At 34.7% G+C, this 13,751-nt stretch overlaps 1 protein-coding gene across 1 annotated transcript; it reads right to left on the bottom strand.

The window, feature by feature from the left end:
• Positions 1-10,515: 10,515 nt before the first annotated feature.
• Positions 10,516-11,530, bottom strand: LOC101254325 (probable CCR4-associated factor 1 homolog 11). Its single transcript, XM_004228515.5, has one exon. The coding sequence runs from the start codon at positions 11,441-11,443 to the stop codon at positions 10,586-10,588; it is 858 nt and encodes a 285-aa protein (XP_004228563.1). The 5' UTR covers positions 11,444-11,530; the 3' UTR covers positions 10,516-10,585.
• Positions 11,531-13,751: the final 2,221 nt, after the last annotated feature.

Here is a 13,751-nt window from a genome sequence, read left to right on the forward strand (position 1 = left end):
TCAAATTATAACTTCCATAAGTTCTAACAATTCAAAATTATTTAACAAATCAAATTTAAACCTTAACATACTTCCTTACTATTGCTTCATCACATCCCTTATTCTTTTAGTAGCATATGTTTAGCGTCCTATCGGTTGTTGTCATATAAAATGGGGCAAAAGGAGTAACTTCTTAAATAAAATCATTAATGCATTAAAGAATATTATAATGAATTAAATACTGACCTCTTTGTTTAAATCGAAGTGAAATTGTCACAAAACCAACCAACAAAAAGATAAATATATCCAATTTGAGATAGTTGTAATCCTCTAATTTCAAAGTACATATCCAAATAAGATAACCAGATATCTACTAGTCAAATATATACTACAGAAAAAAGATGAACCATATACTCACCTCATTACAACATTTTTCACTAGCTATTATTTAAGAACAAAAATGTAAAATGTTTGACCTGTATGTTTCCCTAATATACAGTAAGTAGGCTTTTGAACATGATCTGGTTGAGATTTGGAAAAAGCAAAGGAAGTAGCATTTGAAGTTGAAAAGGGTATTTAGAAGTTGAAGTTGTGTTTGGACATGGAAACAAAGTTGAAGTTCTGTGAGTGAAAACCTGAAAACTCCTAGAATGTATAATTCAAACTTCAAATTTTAAGTTGAAATATTGGACCAATTTGACAGACAAGCAGTTAATTAAAATGTATCTCCACGTAGTATTTCAAATTCTGGAACCAAAATTTATGGTAAAAACAGAGCCCGAATAATCAAGTTCTCTACAATAAAAAGGCTTAGTTTAGCAAATTTGGCATAGCAAGATCGTGAGTAAGTTGTGCAAGATTGTGAGAGAGTTGTCTTTGTCACACGTGCGCTTTGTTGAAGACTAGGGACATGGCAATTCACTATTAGTATATGTAGAAGTCAAAACTTATGAAATAGTCTAGAAGCACTTAAAGAATTGCCATCTTTGCTAAGTCACACCTATGTCACTGTTCTAGTAGACAAGAAGACCTAGCAAAAAGTCACATCTATGTCCTTCTAGTAGACAAGAAGACCTAGCAAAAATGTATTTTAATAAAAATTCAACATTGCAGTTTGAAATCGACTCACCAAAATCAGAATCTGTCACCAACAAATGTAATTCATTCATAATTATATCAAAGTACAAACTTTTAACAGCAGATGGCCAGAAACCATTACATCCCCAGGTTTAGATTCCAAAAGTGTGATAAAAGATGATTATGCTCAATTAGCAAGGGTTGGGAGACATGTGTTCTAATTTACTAGTTTGAGGCCTATGTCAAACGAACTAGGTCCAGTACATGAGTGGAGAAAAGTAAAGAGTGAGCCCATCATTCGCGAGTTTCCAAAGCTACATTGACCAAAGGGTTGGCTCGTGACTGATTTCTCCATCACCAAAAAATTGACTGCAACAACTCATCCATTACAAAGGAACTATCATCAACCAAGTTGACATCACACTTCCAAATTACCACTAACCAGCTCAACCACATCACAACTTTAAATGAAGCTTTTAAATGAATTTTGAACCACCTCTGCAACAAACTATATTTAAGAGACCCTCATCTATAATCAACTGCTTGAAGACAAACCATTGTAACTGTCCCATCATTGTCAACCTTACACAGCTACTACTTCCAAACCATCACGATATAAACAATCCAATCTAACAACACATCTCGTCACTGAAAATCACCCTTCAAATCTCCATTAATCTCTCCATTTCACTTGTTTAAGCATGGACACTAAGGGAGCGTTTTTTTAACAAAGACACTAAGGGGACGTTTGGTTCGACGTATTGCAGAAATTAATCACAGTACAAACTTTGTATTAGTAAGTTCTATATTTGGTTGACTTATACGGAAGTCAACATGGAATAACTAATCCTAGTATTAGCTACACGGGGATAAATCACCTAAAAGACTAAACTAACCCTGTCCAGTGAGTCATCCTCCATAACATACTTCCACTTCAACTCTGAAGACAACCCATTTCTATCTTTATTGCTCATTGTTCTACTTCAACAGACAACCCCACTATGATCTTGGGCACCAATTGGGTGTTTGTTTGTTTTAGTTGATTTTGTTGTTTGTATCTCATTGCTTTTTGTGTTTATTCGGGTCGAAGGAACATTGTGGTGGCTTTGGTGATTTGGGTTTTTTTTTTGTCCTCTTCTTTACTTGTTAATTATTCCTCCGCCATATCTGAGTCTCCATTTAATCATACATGTTTGTATTAAAAGATTCATTCACCAAAATACTCTTTCCAGGCAACATGATGTTGTTATTCTGTTAAGAAAGCAAGGGTACAACTTTTAATACATTAGACCAAACACCTGATAAAAAATAATCTCTACATTACAATCTCTGTATTAATAATCCCTATATTAGAATTCCTGACTTGTTTTTTAACCAAATGACCCCCAAGTCCTTACAGGACACACTAATCCTGTACACAGACTGAATTTCACAGATTCAACAATTCTACTCTTTGTATCACTAAGTGTAATTCATCTAGGACTACTAAATTCATAGCTCTAATCAAGATCTAACAATAACAACAACAGAATAGCAACAATCAATAAACAACATGCTATTGAAATCAAGAATAAACAATACTATAGTTCAAAAACAAGAACTACAACAAAACTAGTACTAATCAACATCTAACATTCTCCAACTTATCTTATTGATACAAACAAACCATATGTATCAGATTAAACAAATTGGACGCACAAGATGAATTACCAGAATTTATAGTTGTGTGACCATACTTAATGTGAATTCTGAACCATCACAACAAAGTCTATTTAATGAGATTCTTCTCTAGTATTCAACTGCTCATATCTCAAGACAAATAGTAACTGACCACTGTCAAAATTATGTGCATTATTCGTCTCCCTCAGAATTCAGAACACTTCAATCTTGAATAGCACAAGACATTGACCTATCAATACAGCCTGGTACTAAACACCCACTTTCAAAATTCAAGCTTATTCTCTCCATTTCAGCCTAAAGAAAAAGGGATTAATACTACTCATCAGTTCCACAAAAGTTCTCAATCAGGTATTATTTATTTTCAACATAAACAACTACTTATTAGCACCAATAGTACCAAACAGCCACAACAGCCACGCACCCACCCAAAAAAGTAACAGGCGCAACAGAAAATTAAAAGAACAGCCAATGGTGCGGAGAATAGGGCCTGGTCCCTGCAGGAGAATTTAATCTGTATAAATCATACTTGATCAACTGTGGGCCTGAGGGTTAAAATTTACACTTGGAGGAATCTAGATTGCAGAACCACAAGCATAAATAGACAAGATTTGAGAAGAGGAGAAGAGGAAGAAACCTGGCGAGGTTAAGAGACAAGTGTGCTTAACTTCCCAACATCACTAAATGCATTGCCATCAAAAGGTCCCAGGAAATTCACTATCATCATCCCAAGCTGAAATAGCTCCAAACTCTCACCAAAGAAACACAAAAGTAGATTCATTTCCTTCGCTTCTCCCCAAATCACATTTGAAGCATAATGGAGTCCTGAATTTTTCCGATTCACATGATCGTATGCCTTTTCAAGATCAAGTTTGCACAACACACCAAGTACTCCCTGCTTTATCTTTGAATCCATCACTTTGTTCGCCACCAACACTGCATACAAAATCCGTTTGCCCTCCACAAAAGCAATTTGTGAAGAAACGATCTCAGCCAACACTTAAGTCTTATAATCCATTGCGCTTGTAGCTCACTCCCATTTTAGGGATGATACCATTGAACGAGGCATTCTAACTCTTTTCAAATTTACTACTATGTTGGAACTCAGCAATAGAATTCATCACATTTATTTTGACTGTATTCCAGCAATGCTAATAAAAGCCAAAGAGAAACCATTTGGGCCCGAGCTTTGTGACATGCTCAACACTCCACCACTCTTTTTCCCTCTTGCTCCTCCATTGCCCTCTCCAACCATTCACCTCCCGTACGATTAGACTGAACCCTAAACTCCCAATAGTAGGCTCCCAATCCACTTTTTCTTTAAGCAATATTTCATAATAATCTACAACTGCCCCCTCTACCACTTCCTCCTTTCTCACATCGCTTCTATTTGCTACTGCTCCCCTGTGAAAGAATTTAGTATTGAAGTCCCCCTCCTTCAACCATAATGCTCTCTATTGATGCCTCCAACTAACCTCTTGGGTGGATGGCCATAATAGTTATCTAACCTGGGATTTGCTTTCCTCTCCTTCCAGGGCACTAAGGCAAAAGAATACAAGCAATCATAATATTTTTCTAAGGTAGTCAGCTCATAACAGACTCGTAAAAGTGACTAGGCTCAAAGAAACAGCTTCACAAGATTTTAGGTTGATAATGACAATCTTCTGGAAATAACCTGTTACATAGTGTTCTATTTTCTGGAAGTAGTAGTAACATGAGATTCTTTGGAGGAGCAAAGCCATGTGATAGATCAGTGTCGAAAGCTTTGGTGAAAGCAATTTCAGATTCTGCTTCTCCACTCTCTGTTCTCTAAGATTTTACTGGTGATCCATCTTCATATCAAGGCTACTGGAGAGAGGAGGATTGGAAAAGTTACAATTCCTTGTGGTATTCCTACGGAAGCTTACCTTTCACCAGCCCAGGAAATGTGAAGAAAATCCTGGTCCAAAAAACAGTTAATCATCAAATCTGTCATCATCCTCAGCATCGGGAAAAGTAAATGGTTCACTGTCATACCCCACCCAATGTGGGACTTCCAATGTGGGTGCTAGACACCGGGTGGGAAACCAAACAAAAAAAACACCAACTTTCAGTTGTTTTATTTTCAGGGACGTCAACTTAAAATTAGTGTTGAAAGAAACAAAAAGTGAAGTGTTCTCCATCTCCTGTTGGTTTGAAGAAATTTGATCAACACTGTGAGAGCCTTGATCTGACAAACTTCTTCCATCATCATCACGATCCATAGGATCAGGCTCTACAATTGTCAAATGCATCAACATCCATATTTAGGCTGAATGACTCAAAAGTTTGTTCTGGTGGAATCTGTTCCAGCTGGCACCGGCATCTCTCCACCAATTTGACAAATATATGCCTCAGACGGGGCGATGTCTCATCCTTCTTGGGCATATTCAACATCATTTCTTCAACACATTCTATACTAACAGAGAAGGCCTATTAACAATCAATTGATAGTAGATCACATAAAAGAACCTTCCAGCATCTAAATGAAAGAATAACTCAAAACCACATACAATTCCAAAGCACAAACCTTTAGCAACACATATATCAATAAACTCTGATCTATATCATGTGGAATTGCTTCTGCTACAGACTTCCCAGGGTACCTCAAATGAACCAAAAAGGAGACGGCAATCCTTTGCACCACCTTCATCAACTAAGCTGATGTCTGATGATAAAGAGGATCTACAGCAAAAGCGGCAGTTGAATAGCCAAATGAACCATTTATAAAGTGAAAAGGGATAAATTCAGATGAAGAAAATATCAATGACAAGAAGTATGTATACCATCACGTTTCTTCACATTAAAAGAATTGAATGATGACTCCAATGTTGATAAAGGTGATGACTGCAATTTGTTCTCAAATTGGTTTAGGAACAGGAAAATTATTCTGCAAATTGTTATTTCTTAAAAAGAGAAAGAGTTTAAAACTTTCTTCCTTGCTCTTTAATGGGATGGCCTTCCTCCTGGTCATTATCAAGGAGAAAGCAAAATAATAACACAAATCGAAAGCAGTGGAACAAAATAAAGATGATTATATATAGGAATTGCACATTGAAATCGACCATGCCATAATTTTTTGTTTCGTTAGCTCAGGTTAAGAAAATTTAAAAAAAATCCTAAAACATATAGGAAAAATTGAAATAGATAATGACGCAAATTCCTGATCAACCATCATGAAAGAAAAAACCAACATCCATATACTTGCAAGTGCAATTATAACCTTATTAACTTCAACCAAAATTAAACATACAAAAAGGGTAAGTTTCTAACCTTATCTTGAGAAGAAACTCTGATATGAACAATGGATGCTGACTAAGGTGATACTTTTGATAACAATTTTAAAAAATCCTAAATCCATATTAGGAAAAATTGAAATAGATAATGACGCAAATTCTTGATCAACCATCATGAAAGAAAAAAACAACATCCATATACTTGCAAGTGCAATCATAACCTTATTAACTTGATCCAAAATTAAACATACAAAAAGGGTAAGTTTCTAACCTTATCTTGAGAAGAAACTCTGATATGAACAATGGATGCCAACTAAGGTGATACTTTAGATAACAATTACAGATGAACATGTTGGGACAGAGCAGATGACTAGTTCTTTTAAACTGTGTGTTTATATTAAAGCCTAAGGGTTTCTTTTGAGGGGTGGGTTGGACTTTGGAGTAAAAGAAAGGAAGGAAATAGTAGCATCTCTTTTTTATAGATTAATTCATTTTTAACAACTGGTTATTGTGCTTTTTAAGACGGGATATTATCTCGTCAATAATGTTGAGCAAAAAATGGATTTAACGACCAAAGAGAATAGGTTGTTGTAAGCACATTTATAAAGATTTGATTCATGTCCCTTAGTTACGAAATTGTCGTTAAAAGTCATAACTACGTTCCCAAATTAAGATGGAATTTGTTGAAGTATCAAGATTATATTGATAAATTTCAACACGTCAACTGATTATTAGTGATTCTATCTAAATACGTAACGACTTATTTAGAAAAACAGTTCAATACTTAAAACTTATCAGCTATTTACAATCAGCTAATCCAAATGAGCTCTATGAGTCATCTTTAACCATTCCATTTTGGCTCCAAATCAAGATATCACCATACAATGCTTACGTAAAAGTAGTTGTGGGGGGGGAGGGGGGGGGGGAGTTGAAGTGAATCAGTTTCCTCGATTTAGCAAGGATAAAGTGTGTTATCAAAAGCGAAAAGTACAAAAAAGCTCTAAGGTCTATTGGGCTTTAAGTGCAAATAAGTGTGGACTTTAAAGAAAAAAGGCACAAAGGGAGAAAAATACAAATATATATGCTTAGTCTAAGACTAATAACTTATAAGCATGAATGAAAATATATGAGCAAAGAAAACGAAAAATAATTACGATAAAGTGAAATATCAATTGTTTAGTGTCGTCTCTTTAGAAGAAGTTCATTGACAAGGAAAAGTATATTTTAGAACCTAGATGACAATATTGAAGCACATTAAGCGAGGCGAAGCGCTCAACATGTTTTAAAGCAAGCGCATCAAGGGCTCAAGTGCCCCTTTGCAAGGATAATTGTAGCATTTGTCAATATGCATTAACTAGTGCTAATCAATTACATGTAACTTTGTAGATAAAAGTTTTCGTAACAATGAGTTTTATAGTCATATTTTTAATTGGTAACCGAGAAATTGGTCTGGAGCCAATCATTTGGGCTAACGTACAGTACAAAACTCGAAGATGATGATCTTACTTTACTCCATTTAAACACTAGATTTAGTTCAGTTGACTTAGAACTCAAACTATTGTATTAAATATAAGCCATTGAAGCATATGTGTATCAACGAACTTGTTATATGAGATTTTGTATTGGATCATATACTTATAATTGTATTTTGGTGATAAGAAAAGCAATTTGATTTATTTCTCTTCTAATTATGTGCTAATACATGATGTCTTTGAAATGTTTCGGTGGAAATGTGGACTTGGAACATTTAGCTTTGGTGTTATTTGACACCAAAGCAAAACATTCCAAGATTACATTCTCCACTGAAACATTTCAAAGACATTATTAGCACATATTTAGAAAAAATCACCAAAATACAATTAAGTAGATGAGTCAATACAACGGACAATTTCATCTTAATTCCTACGAGGCAAAATCTCATATACCAAGTTTGTTAGCACACTTATGTCTCTCAGTGGTTCAATCTAATAAATCATTATATTCCCAAGTTTAGATTCCAAAAGTGTGTTAAAAATGACTCAATTGACATGGGATTTGTATTTTAGTACACTAGTTAGAGTTTTACGTAAGCGAACTAAATCTAGTATTCAAACGGAGTAAAGTAAAGAGTAAGACCATCATCCCACGTTGGTCCAATGGGTTGGCTCCAACCCAGTGTTGTAAAAAACGTTGAAGCGTTTGCTTAAAGCCAGAAGCGAAGCAATAGGTTGTCACTCTAATGCCTTAAAGTGACGCAATAGTGAAGGCGCATGCGCTTTTTTCCAAAAATCGATAAGTGTGCTTATTAATTATAAAGCTAAAAAAACTCGATTTTAGAGATAAGCGCTAGCCAAGATTTTTTTTTATTTCAGTAAAAATACTCACGTAAATTTTACCATTTTCCCTCCTTTGTCGACTGCGGCTGGAATCTTTATAAAAATATTTATATTGGCTCTTCTTTTCCTGTTCTCTTTAAGTAGGATTATATTTACCTATTCTTATTCTGACAACTCTCTTGTTATTTCTTCTAATTTAAGATTCCTCTATTTGTAATGCTACTGTGTATGCTCTATTTTTGTTTTGTTGCCCTGTTTTGTGACAGTCATTGTTCTGTTTTTGCTCATAGGAAGTTGTATTTTCTTCTTCAATGCCTATTTCTAGATCTATTATTTACTTTTTTATCTAAGATTTGAAAGTATTGCTTAATATGTTACGCCTATTGAGTTCTTGTCATTGTTTTGTTTTTGCTTGTAGCAAGTTGTATTTTCTTATCAAATATTTATTTCTAGTATCTATTATTTACTTTTTTATCTAAGAATTGAAAGATTTACTTAATATGTTAAGTCTATTGAGTTCTTGATCATTTTTTAAATGACAAGGGAAACTCATTGCCACTATCCTTTGGGTGAGATCTTGATCATTTTTTTATGGCAAGGACAATCGACAGTTGCTACCATCGCTACCCTTTGGTGTGCACTCCTATGTAATAGCTCGCAAACCCACAAGAGAGGTAACCAGCACTAGGCAAGCTCGATGCGACGAGCTCGACCCAAAAGTCAAACCCCTTGCTTTCGCTGGCAAGGGGTTTCAGACATGAGACCTCCAATATGGAAGTCTCAAGCATAAACCACTGGGCCAGCCCGGAGGATTTGAGTGCTTAATCATGTATCTATGCATATTTAATATTTTTATTTTTATACTAAATAGTGCTTTGTTTGAAAAAAAAGTGTGTGCTTCACTTCACACTTCTCACTTCGATGAAGTGAGCCCTTGTCACTTTTTTTCATTTCCCACTTTTGCTCGATTCTCGATTCCAAACACTACTTCAACCACTTTCTCAATCACCAAGAAAATTAAATACGAAAACTCATTTGTCACAAAAGAACTCTCACCAACTAAGTAAAATCATTACTTCCAAACTACTTGTAACCAGCTCAACCACATCACAACTTTAAATGATGCATTTAAATGTTATTAGAACCACTTCTGCAACAAACAATATTTAAGAGATGATTATCGATAATCAACTACTTATATAAAGACAAACCACTGTAACCGACCCATTATTGTCAAGATATCACAGCTAATACTTCCAAACCATCAAGAGCCAAAAACTCTAATCTTACATCACAGCTCATCTCGTTGAACATTCACATTTCAAATTTCAGCTACTTCTCTCAATTTCATTTGGCTAAGCATGAACATTAAGTCCTCACAAGAAACACAAATCTTGTACACAAACGAAACTTCACAAATTCACTAATTCTACTCTTTGAACCACTAAGTGAACTCATCTAGGACTAATAAATTCATAGCTCTAATCAACATCTAATGTTCTCCAATGTATCTTGTTGATGCAATTAAACCATATATTCAGGTTGAAGAAATTGGATGCACAGCATAAATTACCACGATTTATAACTGTATCACCATGTTTGATGTGAATTCTGAACAACCATCACAACAAGGTTTACTTAAGCAGATTCTTGTCTAGTATTCAATAGCTCATCTAAAGACAAATAGTAACAAATCACTCACCATGACTGTCAAAATTATGCACATCCTTCTACTCCCTCACACTCCAATCTTGAATATTTACAAAACATTGAACTATCAATACAGTCTAGCACTAAACATTTTGATATGCAAGCTTCTTCTCTGAATTTTTAGCTGAACCACAAGGATGTTCTGATTTTCAATTCCCTATAGGAACACAAAAATTTTGAAACAAAGAAAAAGCCTACGATGTAATTATGGGGAATCAAACTCAGATTTTCGTTGTGGTTTAAACCCACTAGACCAGAAATCTGATGATCCCACTCTTTGTATTCAATGAATGAAGTAGTCTAAGGACTGATTAATTTTAGTGTTGATTTAACATGTAAAGATTCCAAATTTACCTCACTGATCTAAATAAACAACAACTTCTAGTTTGAAAAGTAAAGTTGGGTTTAACAGGTGAACTAGCAGTACTCAAAAGCTTCATGACCACCCTTACGTTTTTTATTGAGTTAAAGTCATGCAGACATATATGTTTAGGGACATAACATTAACCAAAATGAAACTCCTTTCAATTAAGTAAAGGATTGTACAGCATTTCTGAAATTAGAACACTACATCTAGGGAGAAAGAACCTCTAACCCAAAGAGAATACCACCAAACTTCTCGGTGTGAGCCTCATTGTCCGCTAAGTAGACCTGCTTCACCTTTTGAAACACATGCCAAGTCAACAAGCTATCTGAGCCAGCCTGATGGCTATTCCCAACTACGCGATTCAGCATGAGAGTTTCAGCAACCCGGTCCAATCCGCCATGAAGATACGGGAAAAACATCATCATATACTTCACATCATAAACCCTTTTACCAAAAAACACCTTCATCAACTTCAGAAACTCTGTCAACCCACCTGGCAGGTTACAGCCAGTAATAACCTTGATCAGGTAGCCAAAATCATAAGCACTGTGAAATGTCACATAAGAAACAGCTTCATTGCAAAGCAGCCCAGAGGACATCATCAATTCAGCAAACCTTGTGGTATCAGCACCACGAGCACGCGTCTTCTTAAAATTCATCCCGTGATCACGGAGCAACTCAATGGATTCCGGTGCATGATCATCATGCAACACATCAAAATCACGGAAGTTGAACTCCCAGATGAAACCATAACCACAGCCAAAGTCCGGCAGGTTACCGTACACATCAGTCAGAGTGATACCCACCTGAATCAGCTTAAGAGCATCAACATTCGATTTCAGATTGTTGTAGAGCTCAATTGGGTTCTTAGCACGTATATCCGACCGATATATCAGACCAGGGAACTCTGTATCCATTGAAACAAAAGGAAAACGGTCGACCAAGCCACGGATCAACGAAAACTCAGACTCCAGATTGTTCGCCCAAACCGAACGGACGAAAACAGGTTTTTTCCCGGCGGCGAACGGTGGAGGTGGTGGGGTGACAATGCCGGAGAAAGCCATGATCGAGATGATCAAAAAGCTAAGTGAATTGGGGATTTTGGGATGGTAGGGTTAAAGAGGTGATCTCTCTATATATATAGAAGAAGAAAAAAAAGAGGAGTTACGCTCCGAGTGTTTGATATTCATATTAAAATTTGACCGATTTTAATTCGAGTTATGAATAACCAAAATTAATAATTAACTTTTTAATGGACTACGCATTTTACACTTAATGTTAGTATTTTGAGATGAGGCTCGATTAATTACGATGAGTATCTAGAATGTTCTACAATCAAAGATTGAAAATTGAAATTTTTCATGAAATAATGAATACTGACGAGTTTTAATTCGTGTTTTGAATAAGCAATTTTATAATCCAAGCTAATAATTAACGATTTTAATGGATAGTGAGATTTTCATGTGATGTTGGTATTTCGAGATGAGGCTCAATTAATTATGATGAGTGTCCAGAATGTTCTATAGTCAAATATTGAAAATCGACATTGTTCATTAAACAATGAATACTTCATAGGATTTGACTAACTTTAATTCATGTTTTGAATAAGTAATTTTGTAATCCAAACTAATAATTAACGCTTTTATTGAACTACTTGTTTTTCATGTGATGTTGGTATTTTGAGATGGGACTCAATTAATTACGATGAGTGTCCAGAATGTTCTATAGTCAAAGATTGAAAATCGACATTGTTCATTAAACAACGAATACTTTATAGGATTTGACTAACTTTAATTCGTGTTTTGAATAAGCAATTTAAAATCAAAGCTATTAATTAACGCTTTTAATATACTACGTGTTATTCATGTAATGTTGGTATTTTGAGACGAGGTTCGATTAATTACGATGAGTGTCCACAATGCTTCATATCAAAAATTAAAAATTGACGCTGTTCATTAAATAATGTATACTAACTAACTTTAATTCGTGTTTTGAATAAGTAATTTTATGATCAAAACTAATAATTAACGCTTTTAATGGACTACACATTTTACATGTAATGTTAATATTTTGAGATTAGGCTCGATTAATTACAATGAGTGTCTAGAATATTCCATAGTCAAAGATCGAAAATCAACATTGCTCATTAAACAATGAATACTTCATAGGATTTAACTAACTTTATTTTGCATTTTGAATAAGCAATTTTGTAATCAAAACTAATAATTAACGCTTTTAATGGATTAAGCGTTTTACATATAATGTTAGTATTTTGAGATTAGGCTCGATTAATTACGATGAATATCCAGAATGCTCTATAGTCAAAGATTGACCTGTTCATTAAATACTGAATATTCTGGTTCCGGAATTAGAACGCCCTCTCCTTCCTGATATCCAAAGGAGAGCGGAGCTTCAACACCGGCTGTCCTTCTATTTTATCGAGAGGAACGAGCCCAGGGACGAACTTTAGTTCGTGTTTTGAATAAGCAATTCTGTAATCAAAACTAATAATAAACGCTTTTAATGGACTATGTGTTTTCCATGTGATGCTGGTATTTCGAGATGGAGCTCGATTAATTACGATGAGTGTCCAAAATGCTCTATAGTCAAAGATTGAAATTTATCATTAAACAATGAATACTTCATAGGATTTGACTAACTTTAATTCGTGTTTTGAATAAGCAATTTTATATTTAAAACTAATAATTAACGTTATTAATGGACCAGTTTTGATCTCTATTACTCGAATTTCGTTTTCCATTATTAAAATTCGGAAAAATGCACAAGTACCTCCAACCAATTTCCAAAATCTTAGTGGCACACTTATACTATCCTAAGATCCTACTAACCCCCCCCCCCCACCATTTATCCCTTTTCGGCTTACGTTGCACTGCCTTCTGGTCCCATGTGTGCTGATAAATTTTCAATGACAGTGTCATGTAGGTCGAAAAGGAGTTGAAAATTATTTATAAAATAAGTTTTGGGAGGTAATAGGACCTTAATAGAATATAAGTGTGTCTGAAATTTAGAGCATAGGTTTGGAAATACTTGTGCATTTTCCTTAAAATTTAGAAGTAAAAATCTTTGATCGAAACTACTTTTTGCAGATTCGGTGAGAAGAAAATATTTCAATTAAGAATTTTTTAATATCAAATCAAATGAAAAGTAAATAAAAACAAAATTTCTAATTAAAAGTAACACAATGCAAAATGTTGTAGCTAAAAATTCACAATATTATTTTAGAGGGAAAAGGGTCAAAATTAGCCCTCAACTTTGTTTTGTTATTTGACTTTACCTTTACCGTTAAAAATAAGTTATTTTTACCCCCGCCGTCAATAAATTAATACATATACCCCTCCTTGGATGGAAAAT

This window comes from Solanum lycopersicum, chromosome 1 (genome assembly GCF_036512215.1).
Source record: "Solanum lycopersicum chromosome 1, SLM_r2.1".
In the NCBI taxonomy this organism is placed as follows: Eukaryota; Viridiplantae; Streptophyta; class Magnoliopsida; order Solanales; family Solanaceae; genus Solanum; species Solanum lycopersicum.

Bases quoted from the DNA above. Each gene is read 5' to 3' on its own strand.
- LOC101254325 (XM_004228515.5), bottom strand. From the start codon at position 11,443: ATGGCTTTCTCCGGCATTGTCACCCCACCACCTCCACCGTTCGCCGCC.